This window comes from Lipotes vexillifer, unplaced genomic scaffold, assembly GCF_000442215.2.
Source record: "Lipotes vexillifer unplaced genomic scaffold, Lipotes_vexillifer_v1.1 scaffold161, whole genome shotgun sequence".
Classification (NCBI taxonomy): Eukaryota; Metazoa; Chordata; class Mammalia; order Artiodactyla; family Lipotidae; genus Lipotes; species Lipotes vexillifer.
This window is the reverse complement of record NW_006779016.1, coordinates 1,086,111-1,101,325: the sequence shown is the minus strand read 5'-3', so window position 1 is coordinate 1,101,325 and position 15,215 is coordinate 1,086,111. Positions and strand designations below refer to the sequence as shown.

The window sequence follows — 15,215 nt, the reverse complement described above, 5'->3', positions numbered from 1 at the left end:
TAACATATTTTTAAGAAAATCCCCAGGCTTATATGCTGGGAAGGAAGGAAGGAAGGAAGGAAGGAAGGGAGGGAGGGAGGGAGGGAGGGACTGAGTCGTTGAGTGAACCTGGGTGCTGGTGTTGAGATGGAGATCTCTGGGAGATTTTTGCCATTTGATATTATGTGGAGATGGGAGGTCTCTTGTGGACCAGTGTCCTGAAGTTGGCTCTCCTACCTCAGAGGCACAGTACTGACTCCTGGCTGCAGCACCAAGAGCCTTTCGTCCCCACGGCTCAGAATAAAAGGGAGTAATAGTAGAAAGAAAGAATTAGTAGAAGTAGAAAGAAAGAATTAGTAGAAGTAGAAAGAAAGAAAGAAAGAAAGAAAGGAGGGAGGGACTGAGGGAGGGAGGGAGGGAAGAGGAGACAGACAGGGGCAGGGAGAGGAGAAGAGGAGGAGAGAGGGAAAGAAAGGGAGAGAGGAAGGAAGGAGGGAGGAAAAGGGCAGCAGAAAGTAAAAGAGAAAATAAAATTTAGAAACTAAATAAAGAATTGAAGAATAAGCAGAACCAACTTTATACACTGAAAATAAGATAGATTCAGAAGGAAAAAGTGAGTATTCCTCCAATTACTGTCTTTACATGGGAAGAGCTCCTTCAGGAAGCCTGACATTGATGCATTCTGGAGAAATCAAGCTTGCAAAATTAAGAGCATTTTGCTGTTTCCAATTTTTGGTAACTGTGCCTTTTGTAAATTTTATGACACAGAGAATAAGAAGAGTTAAGTGTGTTTTGGACTATAAAAAAATATTTAATAAATGTATCCCTCAGAGAAGGATCATTTAGAAAGGAATGTCTGTCACAATGCCCTAAAGGTCATCACACTCCAGATAGAGTGGAGACCACGATTCCAGTCCTCAAAGAACCCTCACCCCCCGACTTAGCTGATTTCAATTATCATTATGGCTCCATGAAAAACAGGCCATCTCAAACACAGCCAAGCAATTTAAGGATTTGAGGATTATGAATCAGTGGCTCAATTTCAGTCAGAAGGAAAATGGGTATAATGTGCTGCCTATAGCTGGATTCATTTTGTAGCTGTTGAAGAAAATCCTAAGTACTTGGGTTATATAGAGAGACTTCCTAAGCCAAAGGGTCGGCTTTCTGCAAATGAATTCAAACATGCAAATGAAAGCACTGCCTGGAAGGGAACACCAGCCACCTTACAGGAGAGACCTCCTACAGTCTAATGGGCCTACTTGTCAGGATATGCGCTGCCCATAAGAGAGACAGGACGCTATTCAATGCTTTCAACTTCTGTAATATTCTGTCTTTGGGGAATGAAGAATATAAATGTGACTAATTCTCCCAAATGTCATACATTTTGCATTTTGCAACATGCACCTCCTCTCTGAATCTTTACAGCACTACCCAGACATTTCAGCCACTGTCTGGGACTAGATATAATTATGGTAATTATGTCTACCATAATTAGGGAGAGGGTAAATACGATCAAACATTTATAGAAAGGAAAAACTGAAGTGCAGAAAGTTTTAAGAATCAGAAAATTTCAACTAAATTTCCAAAGAGAGAATTAAGGAGGAAGTGAGGTTCTTTCTCAGCCATCCAAAATGTTGAATTTTAAATATAATGACTTACCAGATTACTGGCATGATCAGAGAACAGTCTGTTAATTTCTAGACCTCTCTCATGCGATGGGTTCATATCATCCAGGGTTGGCAAACATGACCATCGTAAGAGTAAAACAGAATATAAAGTAATGTAAAATCTTACTATAAAGAGAAAGTGAGATTGAATCTGTGCCCAGGCCCAACGCTGCAAGACGACAGGAGCTGGTCAACCTGCGAATGCCAGTGCAATGAAATCTTGTGAGACTGACTAGACTGAGAGTCAGGTTCTGAGCATATCCAGAGACTAACATAAAACAGACATTAATACAGTTGTCCCTCAGTATCAGCATGGATGCTCAAGACCCTTATATAAAATGGCATAGTATTTGCACATAACCTACACACATTTTTCCATACACTTTATATTTTTTATACATCTTTATTGGAGTATAACTGCTTCACAATGCTGTGCTAGTTTCTGTTGTACAACAAAGTGAATCAGCCATATGCATACATATATCCCCATATCCTCTCCCTCTTAAGCCTCCCACCCACCCTGCCTATCCCACCCCTCTGAGTCGTCAAAGCACCAAGCTGATCTCCCTGTGCTACACTGCTGCTTCCCACTAGCTATCTATTTTACACTTGGTAGTGTATATATGTCAATGCAACTCTCACTTCCCCCCAGCTTCCCCTTCCTTCCCCTTTAAATCATCTCTAGATTACTTATAATACCTAATACAATGTAAATGATATGTAAATAGTTGTAAATACAATGTAAACATTATGTAAATAGTTGTATATACAATGGAAATGCTATATAAATAGTTGCCACCATGCAACAAATTCAAGTTTTGCTTTTTGGAACTTTCTGGAATTTTTTTTCCCAAATATTTTCAATCTAAGCTTGGTTGAATCCATGGACACAAAAGCCACGGATAGGGAGAGCTGACTGTAAATACCTGATGTACAAATCTCTGATTAGGAAAGGATAATGACAAGAAAGATGTTTTGGGAAGGCTGGAGTGGAGGACTGAGAGGTGGAACAGTAAGACCAATTAAGAGGTTATTGGGATAAAACAGGTAAAAGTGATAAAGTTCTGAACTGAAGTGGTGGCAGCTGGAATGATGATAAAGGTATTAAAATAAGAGATTACTGTTTGATAAGGGTAGAAAGGTAGGCGAGAGATGGATGATGAAAGGCCTTGAGAGCCAAGCTAGGAATTTAGACTTGAACCTGCAGTTGACAGGGAGTTGTTCTTTTTGGTTTTTTTTTTAATTTTTATTGGAGTATAATTGCTTTACAATGTTGTGTTAGTTTCTGCTGTACAGCAAAGTGAATCAGCTATACGTATACATATATCCCCTCTTTTTTGGATTTCCTTCCCATTTAGGTCACCACACAGTAGAGCATTGAGTAGAGCTCCCTGACAGGGAGCTTTTAAAGTATTACACAGGAGAACAGCATGATTTGTATTTCAGATCCGTCATTCTGCTGGAATAGGAGGCAAGCTGTAGCCAGGGACACCAGTTAGAACACTACCACAGTCCAGACAAGAGAGGCTGAATGTGCACTTCAGCAGTGGGAATGGGCATGACGGAGGGAACAAGAACTAAGCCAAAGCTTGGATGTGGGGCTTGGAGGAACATTTAGGATGGTGTCAGGTTTTTGCCTTGAAAAATCATGTGGTTGTGAAAGCCAATCACTGAGATAGGAAAGAGAAAAGGTGCATGTTTAGAGAATATAGGAATTAGTAATACAGATGACCCTTGAACAACTCAGTGGTTAGGGATGCCAACCCTCCATGCAAAAATGTGAGTATAACTTTACAGTCGGCCCTCTGTATCCACAGTTATGCATCCACAGATTCAACCAACTGCATTTGTTGAAAAAAATCCACGTATGAACCAACCTGCACAGTTCAAACCCATGTTGTTCAAGGGTCAACTGTATTTTATTTATTTATTTATTTATTTATTTATTTATTTATTTAACCAGGGTCTTCGTTGCTGCATGCGGGCGTTCTCTAGTTGTGGCGAGCAGGGGCTACTCTTTGTTGCAGTGCACAGGCTTCTCATTGCAGTGGCTTCTCTTGTTGCAGAGCATGGGCTCTAGGCGCACAGGCTTCAGCAGTTGTGGCACACAGGCTCAGTAGTTCTGGCTCGTGGGCTCTAGAGCAGACTCAGTAGTTGTGCCCCACGGGCTCTAGAGTGCAGGCTCAGTAGTTGTGCCCCACAGGCTTAGTTGCTCCGCGGCATGTGGGATCTTCCTGGACCAGGGCTCGAACCTGTGTCCCCTGCATTGGCAGGTGGATTCTTAACCACTGTGCCACCAGGGAAGTCCCAATGGTCAACCGTTTTTTGTATGCACTGAAATCAAGGTGACTATAAGATACAGAGGCAGAAACATCTAATGGACAGCTAGATATCTGGGTTTGGAGTTCAGAACAGAAAGCTGAGCCATCCACACTGACGTGAGTATAATAACAGAGCAGCCAAAACCAAGGGACAAACTATTCAAGGAGAGCATGAAAAAATGATCACAGAGCACAGGGGTTTCCATTACGACAGAAGAGACAGGGAAGACTTAACCATGCTCAGAGCCTCGGCTGAAATACCTGTAAAGGGGAAGAGACAGGAAACGTATATAAGAAAGGAAAGAATCAATTACACAAGCTTCTGGAGTGGAAAGGAGGGAAAGGAATCAAGAGGATAGGAGGAGGAACCAGCCCAGCAGAGGAAAAGACACATCCTCCTCTCAGGGAAAAAAAAGAAGTATGATTAGAGCAAATAAGGTATATATGTAGGCAAGGGGTTGATGTGTAATATTATTGTGTTCTAAGGTGAAGGCTGTTATCAGTTGAATTGTATCTACCAAAAATTCCTATGTTTAAGTCTTAAGTTACCCCAGTACCTCTGAATGTGATCTTATTTGAAAACAGGATCACTGCAGATACAATTAGTTAAATCAAGATGAGGTCATACTGGAGTAGGGTAAGCCCCTAATTCAATATGATTGATGTCCTTATAAAAAGGGGAAATTTGGATATACAGACACTCACTGAGTGAAGATGATGTGAAAACACATGGAGAAGATAGCCATCTACAAGCTAAGGGAAGAGGCCTGAAATAGATCCTTCCCTCATAGCCCTCAGAAGGAACCAAACCTGCCAACACTTTGATTTCGGACTTCTGGTCTACAGAATTGTGAGACAATAAATGTCTGTTGTTTAAGCCACCTAGTCTGTGGTATTTTTCTATGGCAACTCTAGCACATTAATAGAGAGGAAAAGTCATCTAGTAAAGGAAGGAGGGGTGGAGGAGGGTGGCTAGAATGTTTGAGGGAAGTGGAAATGTTTGATCAGGAAACAGCCCAGCCACACAGTGCAAGACTGTGCACAGTTGCCTCGGGTTCCAGCGAAGGCTGGAAATGATAAATTTATTTGCAGAGTGATTTCCTCAAGCAGCTTTTGGCAGCCACTGGGTAAAGAAGGAAAAGATGCCAGGTCAAAATCGAGAGCTGGCAGAGTAGATTACAAGCAAAATACAAAGGGGTAAGGCCACTGAGGATACTGTCAAGGGAGTGATATACCATGAGTGAACAGAAAAGGAAACCAAGGAAGGAGGATGGGTTGTGGGATGGAAGAATGGGACAGGGCAGGCAGAGGAGGGGTCCTCTGGAAACTGGAAGCCAGCAAAGAAGAGATAGAGGGAGTATAACAGGAGCAAGAGGGCTAAGGAATGACTGTTACTGAGATTTAATATTTTAGATGAGGAAGTCAGGGAAGTCTGAAGCTGGAACACTGTATACAACAAATACGTCATTCACAAGACACTGAGGCCTCCAGTGATGAAGAGTTAGGGTGAGAAAAGACTGCAACAGCTTCCACCACCCTCAAAAGATGGAAAAGAATGACCAGGAATATCCCCAAATCATATTTGCACCTAATCCCTAGACTTTGGTTCTCATACAAAATCACTGCCGTATTTATCATCTTGGGTATTAGTTATCTCTTTATACAAAATAACAAAGAGGGACATGGACTAGAAACTGAGCTCACTGTACATTGCCCGCATCTATCTCCCAATCTGGGTTGGCTGAATCCGTGGATGTGGAACCCCAGATATAGAGGGACGACTGTAAAGTTCTGCGTAGATTTTTGACTGTGCGTGGGGTCAGTGCCCCTCACCTTCACATTGTTTAAGGGTCAACTTTACGCAGAGACTAAACAACATACTACTGAACAACCCCAATGGATCAATGAGAAAAGCAAAAGTGAAATAAAAAAACACCTTGAGACAAACAGAAAAGAAAATACAACATATCAAAACTTATGTGATGCAGAAAAGGCAGTTATAAAAGAGAAGGTGGGGAGGGGCAAGGGTAAGTTGGGATGAAGTGAGAGAGTGGCATGGACTTATATATACTACTAAATGTAAAATAGATAGCTAGTGGGAAGCAGCCACATAGCACAGGGAGATCAGCTTGGTGCTTTGTGACCATCTATAGGGGTGGGATGGGGGGGTGGGAGGGACGGAGACAAAAGAGGGAAGAGATATGGGGATATATGTATATGTATAGCTGATTCACTTTGTTATAAAGCAGAAACTAACACACCATTGTAAAGTAATTATACTCCAATAAAGATGTTAAAAAAAAAAAAAGGCAAGGATGGCCCTTTTCACCACTCTTATTCAACACAGTACTGAAAGTCCTAACCAGAGCAATTAGGCAAGAAAAAGAAATAAAAAGCATTAATTGGAAAGGAAGTAAAGCTGTCACTACTTGCAGGTGACATAATGCTAGATATGGAAAACTCTAAAGACTCCACCAAAAAACTTTTAGAAGTAATAAATGAATTCAGTAATGTTGCAGGATACAAAATCAATGTCCAGAAATCTGTTGTTTCTATATACAAATAATAAACTATCAGAAAGAGAAATTAAGAAAACAATCCCATTTACAATTGCATCAAAAATTAAAAATACTGAGGAATAAATTTAACCAAGGAGGTGAAAAGACCTGTACACTGATAACTATAAGACACTGATGAAAGAAATAAATGGAAAGATAGTCTATGCTCATAATTGGAAGAATTAATATTGTTAAAATGTCCATATCACCCAAAGCAATCAATGGACTCAAATTCCACTGGCATTTCTCACAGAAATAGTATGAACAATTCTAAAATTTTTATGGAACCACAAAAGACCCTGAATAGCCAAAGTAATCTTGAGAAAGAAGAACAAAACTGGAGGTATCATGCCCCCTGATTTCAAACTATATTACAAAGCTATAGTAATCAAAACAGTATGGCATAGAAAGAGACATCTAGATCAATGGAACAGAACAGAGAGCTCAGAAATCAACCCACACATATATGGTCAATTAATGTACATCAAAGGAGCCAAGAATATAGAGTGAGGAAAGGACAGTCTCTTCAATAAATAGTGTTGGGAAAACTGGGCAACTGCATGCAAAAGAATGAAACTGGACCCCAATCTTATACCACACACAAAAACTAACTCAAACTGATTAAAGACTTAATATAAGACCTGAAACCATAAAACTTCTAGATGAAAACACAGGCAGTAAGCTCCTTGACATTAGTCTTTACAGTAATTTTTGGATTTGACACCAAAAGGAATAAAAGCAAATATAAACAAGTGGGACTACATCAAACTAAATAGCTTCTGCACAGCAAAGGAAAATACCAACAAGGCAATTGGACTGTTGAATTTGCCAGCAAAGGAAACCATCAACAAGGCAACTGGATTGTTGAAAGGAATTAAAAGGCAATCCACTGAATGAGAGAAAATATTTGCAAATCGTGTATCCAAAAGGGATCAATATCCAAAATATATGAAGATCTTATACAACTTAATGGCAAAAATCAATCCTATTAAAAAATGTGCAGAGAATCTGAATAAACACTTTTCTAAAGAAGACATACAGATTACCAACAGATATAATGTAGAGCGTTGTGACTATAGTTAATAACACTGTTCTGCATATTTGAAAGCTGCTAAGAGAGTAGATCTTAAAAGTGCTCATCACAAGAAAAAAATTCTGTAACTATGTATAGTGACAGACATGAACTAGACTTATTGTGGTGATCACTTTGCAGTATACACAAATATCGAATCATTACTGAAACTAATATAATGTATTATACTTTAATAAAGAAAGAAGGAAGGTAAGGAGAGTGAGAGAGAGGGAGGGAGGGAAGGAAAAGGAAAAAATAAACAGGTCCATAATTCTTTTTCTCCTCTGTTCTAAGTCAAACATTTACATACACCTAGAGAAATCCTCTACATGAGTCAGGAAATAGCAACTACACTCCCTCTCCAGGCACTCTGGAGAAAGCCACTCCTTGAGATAAGGAGCCCTCCAGCTCATAAATACTGAGTAAGGAGTTGCCACACCTCCATGCATATCTAAGAAGCTGACCCAGCCTCCAGATTCCAAGACTCAAATCTTAACTGGATTCCAATGGACTGTAAGGTCCTCCAACTCTGACAGGAAAAGTGGAAGACCAAGAAACGAATTCAAGAAAACATCTACCATTATAATCTGAAGATGATCACAGAAGAACTCAGTGACTTCCCATTCATGTAATCACAGATCTAGTACTCATTTCTGATCTTGGTAAAATTGTAATTTTATGTTGATTGTTTTTTATGCCGCATTTAAAGACAGAAAGCAACTTGAAGACCACAGTTTTACTGACTGGTTTTACAAATGAGAAAACTGAGTCTTGAGTAAAGTAAATGACCTGCACAAATAGCTAGGAAGTGGCAAATGAGAATCCACATTGGCTGACCCTGGGATGAACACTCTCTCTTCATTTGCAACAGATATTCACTCATATTCAATAGATATTTATTGAATATTAACCACGTGCAAGACACAGAGGGACTACAAAGCAGAACGCAGGCAGTCATTCTCTCAAGGAATCTAAAAAATGGTGTGTTTTAGACAATATTTTTACAGTTTTAATATGCAAATCATCACATGAAGTCTTACATGGAATTTTAGGGGAATATCTGAAAGTAATTCTCCTCAGATCTAATACTTAATTTTGAACTTAATCTTTCCAGCCTCCTTGCAGCCCTTCAACTACAGAAGGCAGATGTCACGGTAAGAGCATCAATAATGATGGCAATGACAAACACAAGGACAATGACAAGACCAAATACAAGACATTTACTATGTGCCAGTGACTATTCTGGTACCTTTATACACCTAGCTTATCTAATCCTCCCAGTAACCTTAGAAGGGAGGTATTATTGCACCTCTATTTTTTATAAAAGGCCTGGGGAAAGGAAGTCGATTGCCCTTGAGAGGGTGGTTGAGTTGGGGTTCACACTCAAGCATGGCTTTACTAAGACAGTCTCCCAGGCTCCTGGCCCTGGGCCTTCCCTGATTAACTGAAAATTACCTGTCCCCTCGCCCCCGGACCTCAGTGCCTTCACCTTTGAAATGCTGAAATCGGCCACATGATTTCCAGTGTCCCTTCCAGATGGAACATTCTGTGATTTACTGACTTAAGGTATCTAACCAATCTCTTTCCTTTAGCCGAGGAAGGAAAACACTTTATAAAAGCTAAGGATAATTTTGCCCCAAATTACAAAATCCAGGCCTTCAGCTTTGCAGAAGTTTGGGGGTAAAGGAGGGCAGGTAGTTAAGGGTTTGACTCATACATTCTTAACTTCCATCTAGGTGCCAGCCTCAGGTGTTTTTGAAAGCTGATGTCACAGCCACGTGGTAGAATAACATACAATCGTAATGGTGGTGTTTAAACAAGACAAAAGGTTTTTTAAATTCCTAATAATGATTAGGAGTCATCTGTAAAAACATGCAAAAATATATTATAGGTTAAAAGAAAAAAGTAGGATGTAATACATGGACTATAGTTTGGGTGGGGGGGTTGTTTTTGTTTGTTTTGTACATAAGGAAAGAGGCAAGAAGGACATTCAACAGTGGTTGTAATTGGATAATAGGATTTGGGAGTTTTTTCTTTTCCTTTTCCTTATATTTTTTAATGTAAACTTAAATTACCTACATAATTAAAGGGGAGACTTTTCCTTATGAAGAGAGAAAAGGTGCCCAGTATTCTCACATTGAGTTCTTCTGAGAAGAAAGAAAATACTCTCCTAAAAACATCTCAGTAACACTGCAGAAATTCCAGAAATACAGGTTTAGAGGGGAACATCATTCTTACCCACTACAGATGGGAAAGAAAAGACTCCTTTATTGCTTCAGGTCTAGAATCACTAAGTTTCACAGGATGTTTCAGGAATGCTGGCAGGGGAAGTTGCTTTGGAGTCCAGGGACACACAGCTTTGTAGAGCTGGACCCGGGGGAATAAAGAACAGGTGCAGCAGACAAAGCAGCAGACCATGAGAGCCAAATGTCATGGGCCCTGTCCAGAAATCCCAGTCTGGAGCAGGTTCCCCCTCAGTGCTCTTGCCCTGCACCACAGCCAGCCACATGGCCAAGGGGACTTTCCATGAGCAGAAATGTCCTTTCCTCTCTGAAGCACTGCAGCAGAGGGAGGACAGGTAGCGTATTTCATGGAATCTGCAACTGTTGAAACAAATCAAACCACAACCAAACTAATCTATGCTTTCATCAGGCTGCAAGATAAGCACATTGTGTAGATACATCTGTGTTCATACATAAACACTCAATATATATACATATATATAAATATGTGGCCCAGTTTACAACACAGATCAGTGACTGTGGCTTTGGATGGCGACAATCAAAACACTTCACTCTACAGCACTCTTGAGAACATTCTGTAAACACATCATTCCTCTGGTGATTCCCACTGATACTACCAAAAACTCAGGAAAGAGTACAATTGAAAAATCACATTCATAATGTTATTAATTACATAGGAACCCTCTGCCTTTCTTGAACAGGCTTTTTTGCTACTTTGTGGCAAGTAGATAAAGACAGATCTGATATACAAAGAATAGGAAAACTGGAACAGGAAAAGTCAGCTCCTCCTTTGGGAGTCTGACAGACAATATGTGGCGTCAACATCGTATCATACCCTAGTTCAGAGGAGGGCTGCAAGGGAGCTGTGGAGCCCAACTTGCCAACAGCTCCAGACATGCCCTGACTACACACATCACACTGGGCTTCACCAGCACTAACAACATCAGGAAAGCAACAAAACAAAGGCTTGCGGGTGCCTTTTGTTTATTAATTTCAAAAGACACATTTCTGTTGATTGATACCAAAATTCAATTTGAACAGTTATTTAAAACTGGAAAATAACATAATGTAACTAAATAAAGAGATGTCATGGCTTGTTTTTTGTTTTAAGGCATTTTTTTGTTTGTTTGCTTCTAAGTGCAAAGTTGGCACCTACTGACTTTACCTGGCCGTAATTAAATACTTCTAACATTAGATAAAGAAATTTAACCTACCTCATCAAAGGTGTTGTCGTCTTTCTTCAAAGCTATAAAATAAAAGGGGAAAGGAAACAGTTATTGTGAAACATCTCAAAGACAGTAAGTATCTAAGTTCTAAAAAACAGAAAAAAAAACCCAAAGCAGTATGGTGTTTTCATTTCAAAAAGTAAAATCGTACCCCAACCTGAATAACAATGTTATGATACAAATGTGAAAACTGCAAATGAGAGAGAGAATTGCACAGCACGCATCTCTGTGAGACACTTTCATAAATATGTAAATGGAACTATCCTCCCAGCTGTGGAAAAGAAGTATGCATATCTTTCCTCTATTTCTTCTTCAGTAGGAAAATGTTTTAATGAAAGTATTAAAGAATCAAAAAGTAATCTTAAAAAAATTTCCCCTTAAACTTCTGGTGTTTGCTGGTCTATCATTAAGCATGGTGGCTGGACATCCCAAACCAGTTGTCAGGAAGACATCCACTCTGCACAGTGCCCGGAATGAGATTTTCATACTGAGAGAAGTTTAAGTTTGATGATGAAAGATCAAGCGTGTAAAATAAGCACTGCAGAAACGTAATTCAAACAGTTTCAACATGATAACTATTCTAACAAAGTATCACCAAAGGAAATAATACGTGTGGAATATTTTATAGGTACTAGCAAATACTTAAAATTTATTTTAAATATTCATGACTTCAGAATTGAAATTTTATTACTCTAAAGAGAAAGAGAAGTATTTCATATATATAGTTGGCAAACACCTAGTTCCTTAAACCCTACAATTATTTAGAATGTTTCAGATTAAGGAGAATGCACAAAGGAGTGAATTTAGCTGAAAACACAAGTTGGAGAAATGTTTCAGAGGTACAGAATTGTGCATGAGTGCTTACTGGTCTATACTGGATAGTTCTATTCAGGATAGAAGTGCTTGGGTAGCTCTTACTTGGAAAGCTATGTTCTGAACAAAGCAATGGAAAACTAATCGTTTTCACAGTTAAGCTCTGAGAGAAGTCCTGTGCCTAAACTGAAGCCATCACATCAAAGCTTATATTATACTGTCTAGTAATCTTGCAAAGGTTCTTTTCTCTGTGTCATACTATAAATTTGTCTTTTTAAAACATCAAGAAGTCTGTGGTTGTGGTGATGAGTTAAGGCAGAAAAGGGCAGGTCAAGGGAAATAAAATGTTTCTCAAAATTTAATTCTTAGTCTTCCCCTTTTGCCTAAGAAACTGATCTTGTAATAATTTTCTCTACTTCCTTTATTAGAGAACCATTTCTTCCGAATGGAAAATAAAAAGACAGATCTTTGTCCCAGTTTCAAATGGTTTATCTTGCATTCAATTACTCACCCATGTTACATAATGTATTTGACTTAATTTATATTAAATCTAAAATAACCTACTTTGGGGAATTCCCTGGTGGTCCAGTGTTTTAAGACTCCATGCTTTCACTGACAAGGGCGCAGGTTCAATCCCTGGTGGAGGAACTAAGATCCCGCAAACTGCTTGGTGTGGCCAAATAAATAAATTAAATTAAATAACCTACTTGGATAGAAAGGTAGAAGATCCTAGGTGATTCTTAATGGTGACATTTTTAATTCACAATATAAAACTTCTAATCCAGAAGCCTTTCTTTAAATATCAGTCAACAATGTTACTAGACTATACCCCTCACTCTCTCAACCCAAGGCGTGTCCTTTAATTAACATACTTGACTAGTGATTCCTTTATAAAATATTAGTGACCTACGTAAATATAGACAAGTTGTTCCATCTAAAAACAGAACAATTTTTTGGAATAAGAAATGATTAGCTCACTGATTTCAAATACAAAGTGAATTATTGTACAGCCTCATACCTCACTCATTTAACAAAGATTAAGGTAAAACACATTACGTTGTTGCCATGCAAAGTGCAAAGCTACAGCAGCAAGCTTATCATTCACAGCACAGACGTTTAAATATATCTTCTTTACCTGGGACATGATAAAAGTTCTAGAGATTGAGCCATGGGTTTTCCTAAGCAAAGTAACCAGTAAGAACTACAGTTGATAACTTCTCTCAGGGAATTGCAAACCAGGAACTAAGACCCTCAAGTTGAGAGATTAGGAGAGTAGAAACTAGAATGTCTTTAACACCCAGACTGGACTTTTTCTCTCTTGCCACCTAAGTCCTGCCAATTCCTCCAACATTCTGGATAAAGGGGTGGGATCTGTAGGTAGAAAGAAAAGGAGGAAATAGAAGGGTCATTGCAGGTGTATTTCCTAAGATATAAAGAGCAGGAAGCCAGATTATCTCCCCTGTACACTATTCTCAAGCCCAGGACACCAGAGGGGAGAATATTTTAAGACCAAGAAGTCTACCCTTTTATTGAACTCTTCATTGCTAGATTGACACCTTGCATAGTTTCTTTTAAATATTGTATCCTTTCCCTAAACAGCAGTCAGTGGTAACAAAAAAGACCAATTAAAGATATCTTTGCCAAATATTTATCAGGTCATTGATGAATAAATTCTGACCTAGACAAGCACACAACATCTCATTATTGATTACATTCCCTGACTGTCATTAATTATTCATGTAAATACAAACCCACAATTGTCTTCAAGGATATCATGGAATAACAAGCATATTACATTTTTCTGGGTTAACAAAGGGGCATATATTAAGCCATCTAAGATAATCAGATATTCTATTCAGTCCTCTGCTCAGACATTGCTCCCTCCAGAAGTTTTTCCATGATCTCACCAAGACTAAAATGGTATCCCCTCCTATGTTCTTCAACAGTAAATTATGCTAATCTTCATGGTAGAATGTGTCCATGCTCATTCATTGGCCTGTCTTCTCTTAAAGTCCTTGAGGACAGGGACCAGTAACAATGGTCACTGAATCTGAATGCCAGCACAATATCTAGCACATAGGAGGTACTGGATAATTACTGGCAGAATTAATGAGTTGCACTTCAAAGGCAAAAGGATAGCATCTTACCCTTTGAGATACACTAAAGTTTTGGCATATGAAAACCATGTACTATTCTCTCTTATGAAAGAATCAAAAATTCCATTTCACAGTTTTCAAATTAAAATCTTTTGAAACTACATTGGGAGAGGATATGGTACAATAGTTAAATTTTGCCTCTGAACCTTTAACCTTACATTTTTCTTTTTGACAGAATGGATTTATCAGGTGACAGCTGGACTCTAAAATTACACTCTTACAGAACAAGGTAACAAACTCCCAAATTCAGTGTAACCACAGCCTCTTCCTTTTATTCAGTTATCTCACAAACTGCATCTTTCAAAGAAATGGTATACACAGGGTTCATCTCGTATATCGCAGAGTATAAACTTCCTTTCTCTAGAAGATCATCCAACTAAGTGTGAAGAAATGCATTCAAATGAATATGAAGAAATGTCAGTTTGACCTTAATCTTACACGGGATATTACCGAAAGCCTTTCTCCTTCTAGGCAATCATTCAAAAATAAAAAAGAAACAATGAAAGAAAAGAGGAAATGAATGTTAATATAAATTTTTTAAACAATTAAGTTCCCATTTGTCTTTGTTTATGCTAACCTAAATTAAAAAAAAAAGCGTGAGACAACTATAGTAATTCCTAATAAGTGAACACACTGACACTATTTAGCAGAAAACCATAAATACTCACTCCTGAAATCAATGGATGACTTTGAAATTCAATTATACCCATCTTATAAAAGAACCATAGCTGTGTTATAGTCACTCCCTGGCAGATGTAGTAAATTAGAGTGCTATGGCTTGAAAGCCAATGTGTTTTATTAGACCTTTTATAATATAGTAATCTCAAATCAGCTGTATTTGAGGTGGGCAGTGACAAAGTTGGCCTGATCTTTCATGTGTGAGTAAATTAAACATTAGCATTGTCGCTTTTATATAGTTAGAATTATTATTAATCTTTTATAATAATGATTAATCCATAATTAATGAATATCATAGACTTTCAAAAATTGTCCTCATTTTCTATAGATGATCACTAATTTTTCATGGCCCAACAATGATAGTGTATATTTTACCATATAACAAACTACACTTCTGAATCATACTAAAAAAGCAAAATAAAGTCAGTATGTTTATTTCAAAAGCCAGAGTAGATTGGTTAAAGGGAATGAATATACTGAGATGTTGGATTACTCAGCAGGA

At 38.5% G+C, this 15,215-nt stretch overlaps 1 protein-coding gene across 2 annotated transcripts in view; it reads right to left on the bottom strand.

Annotated features, from left to right (window-relative positions):
* Positions 1 to 15,215, bottom strand: part of CDK14 (cyclin dependent kinase 14) — a 593,024-nt gene that overhangs the window by 574,933 nt on the left and 2,876 nt on the right. The window contains exon 2 of one of the 2 annotated variants that reach the window (XM_007452057.1): positions 11,055 to 11,086. The exons of the other annotated variant lie outside the window; for it this stretch is intronic. Coding sequence (XP_007452119.1) covers positions 11,055 to 11,086 — 32 coding nt within the window. The remainder of the gene's footprint in view (positions 1 to 11,054; positions 11,087 to 15,215) is intronic. 2 annotated transcript variants of the gene reach the window in all.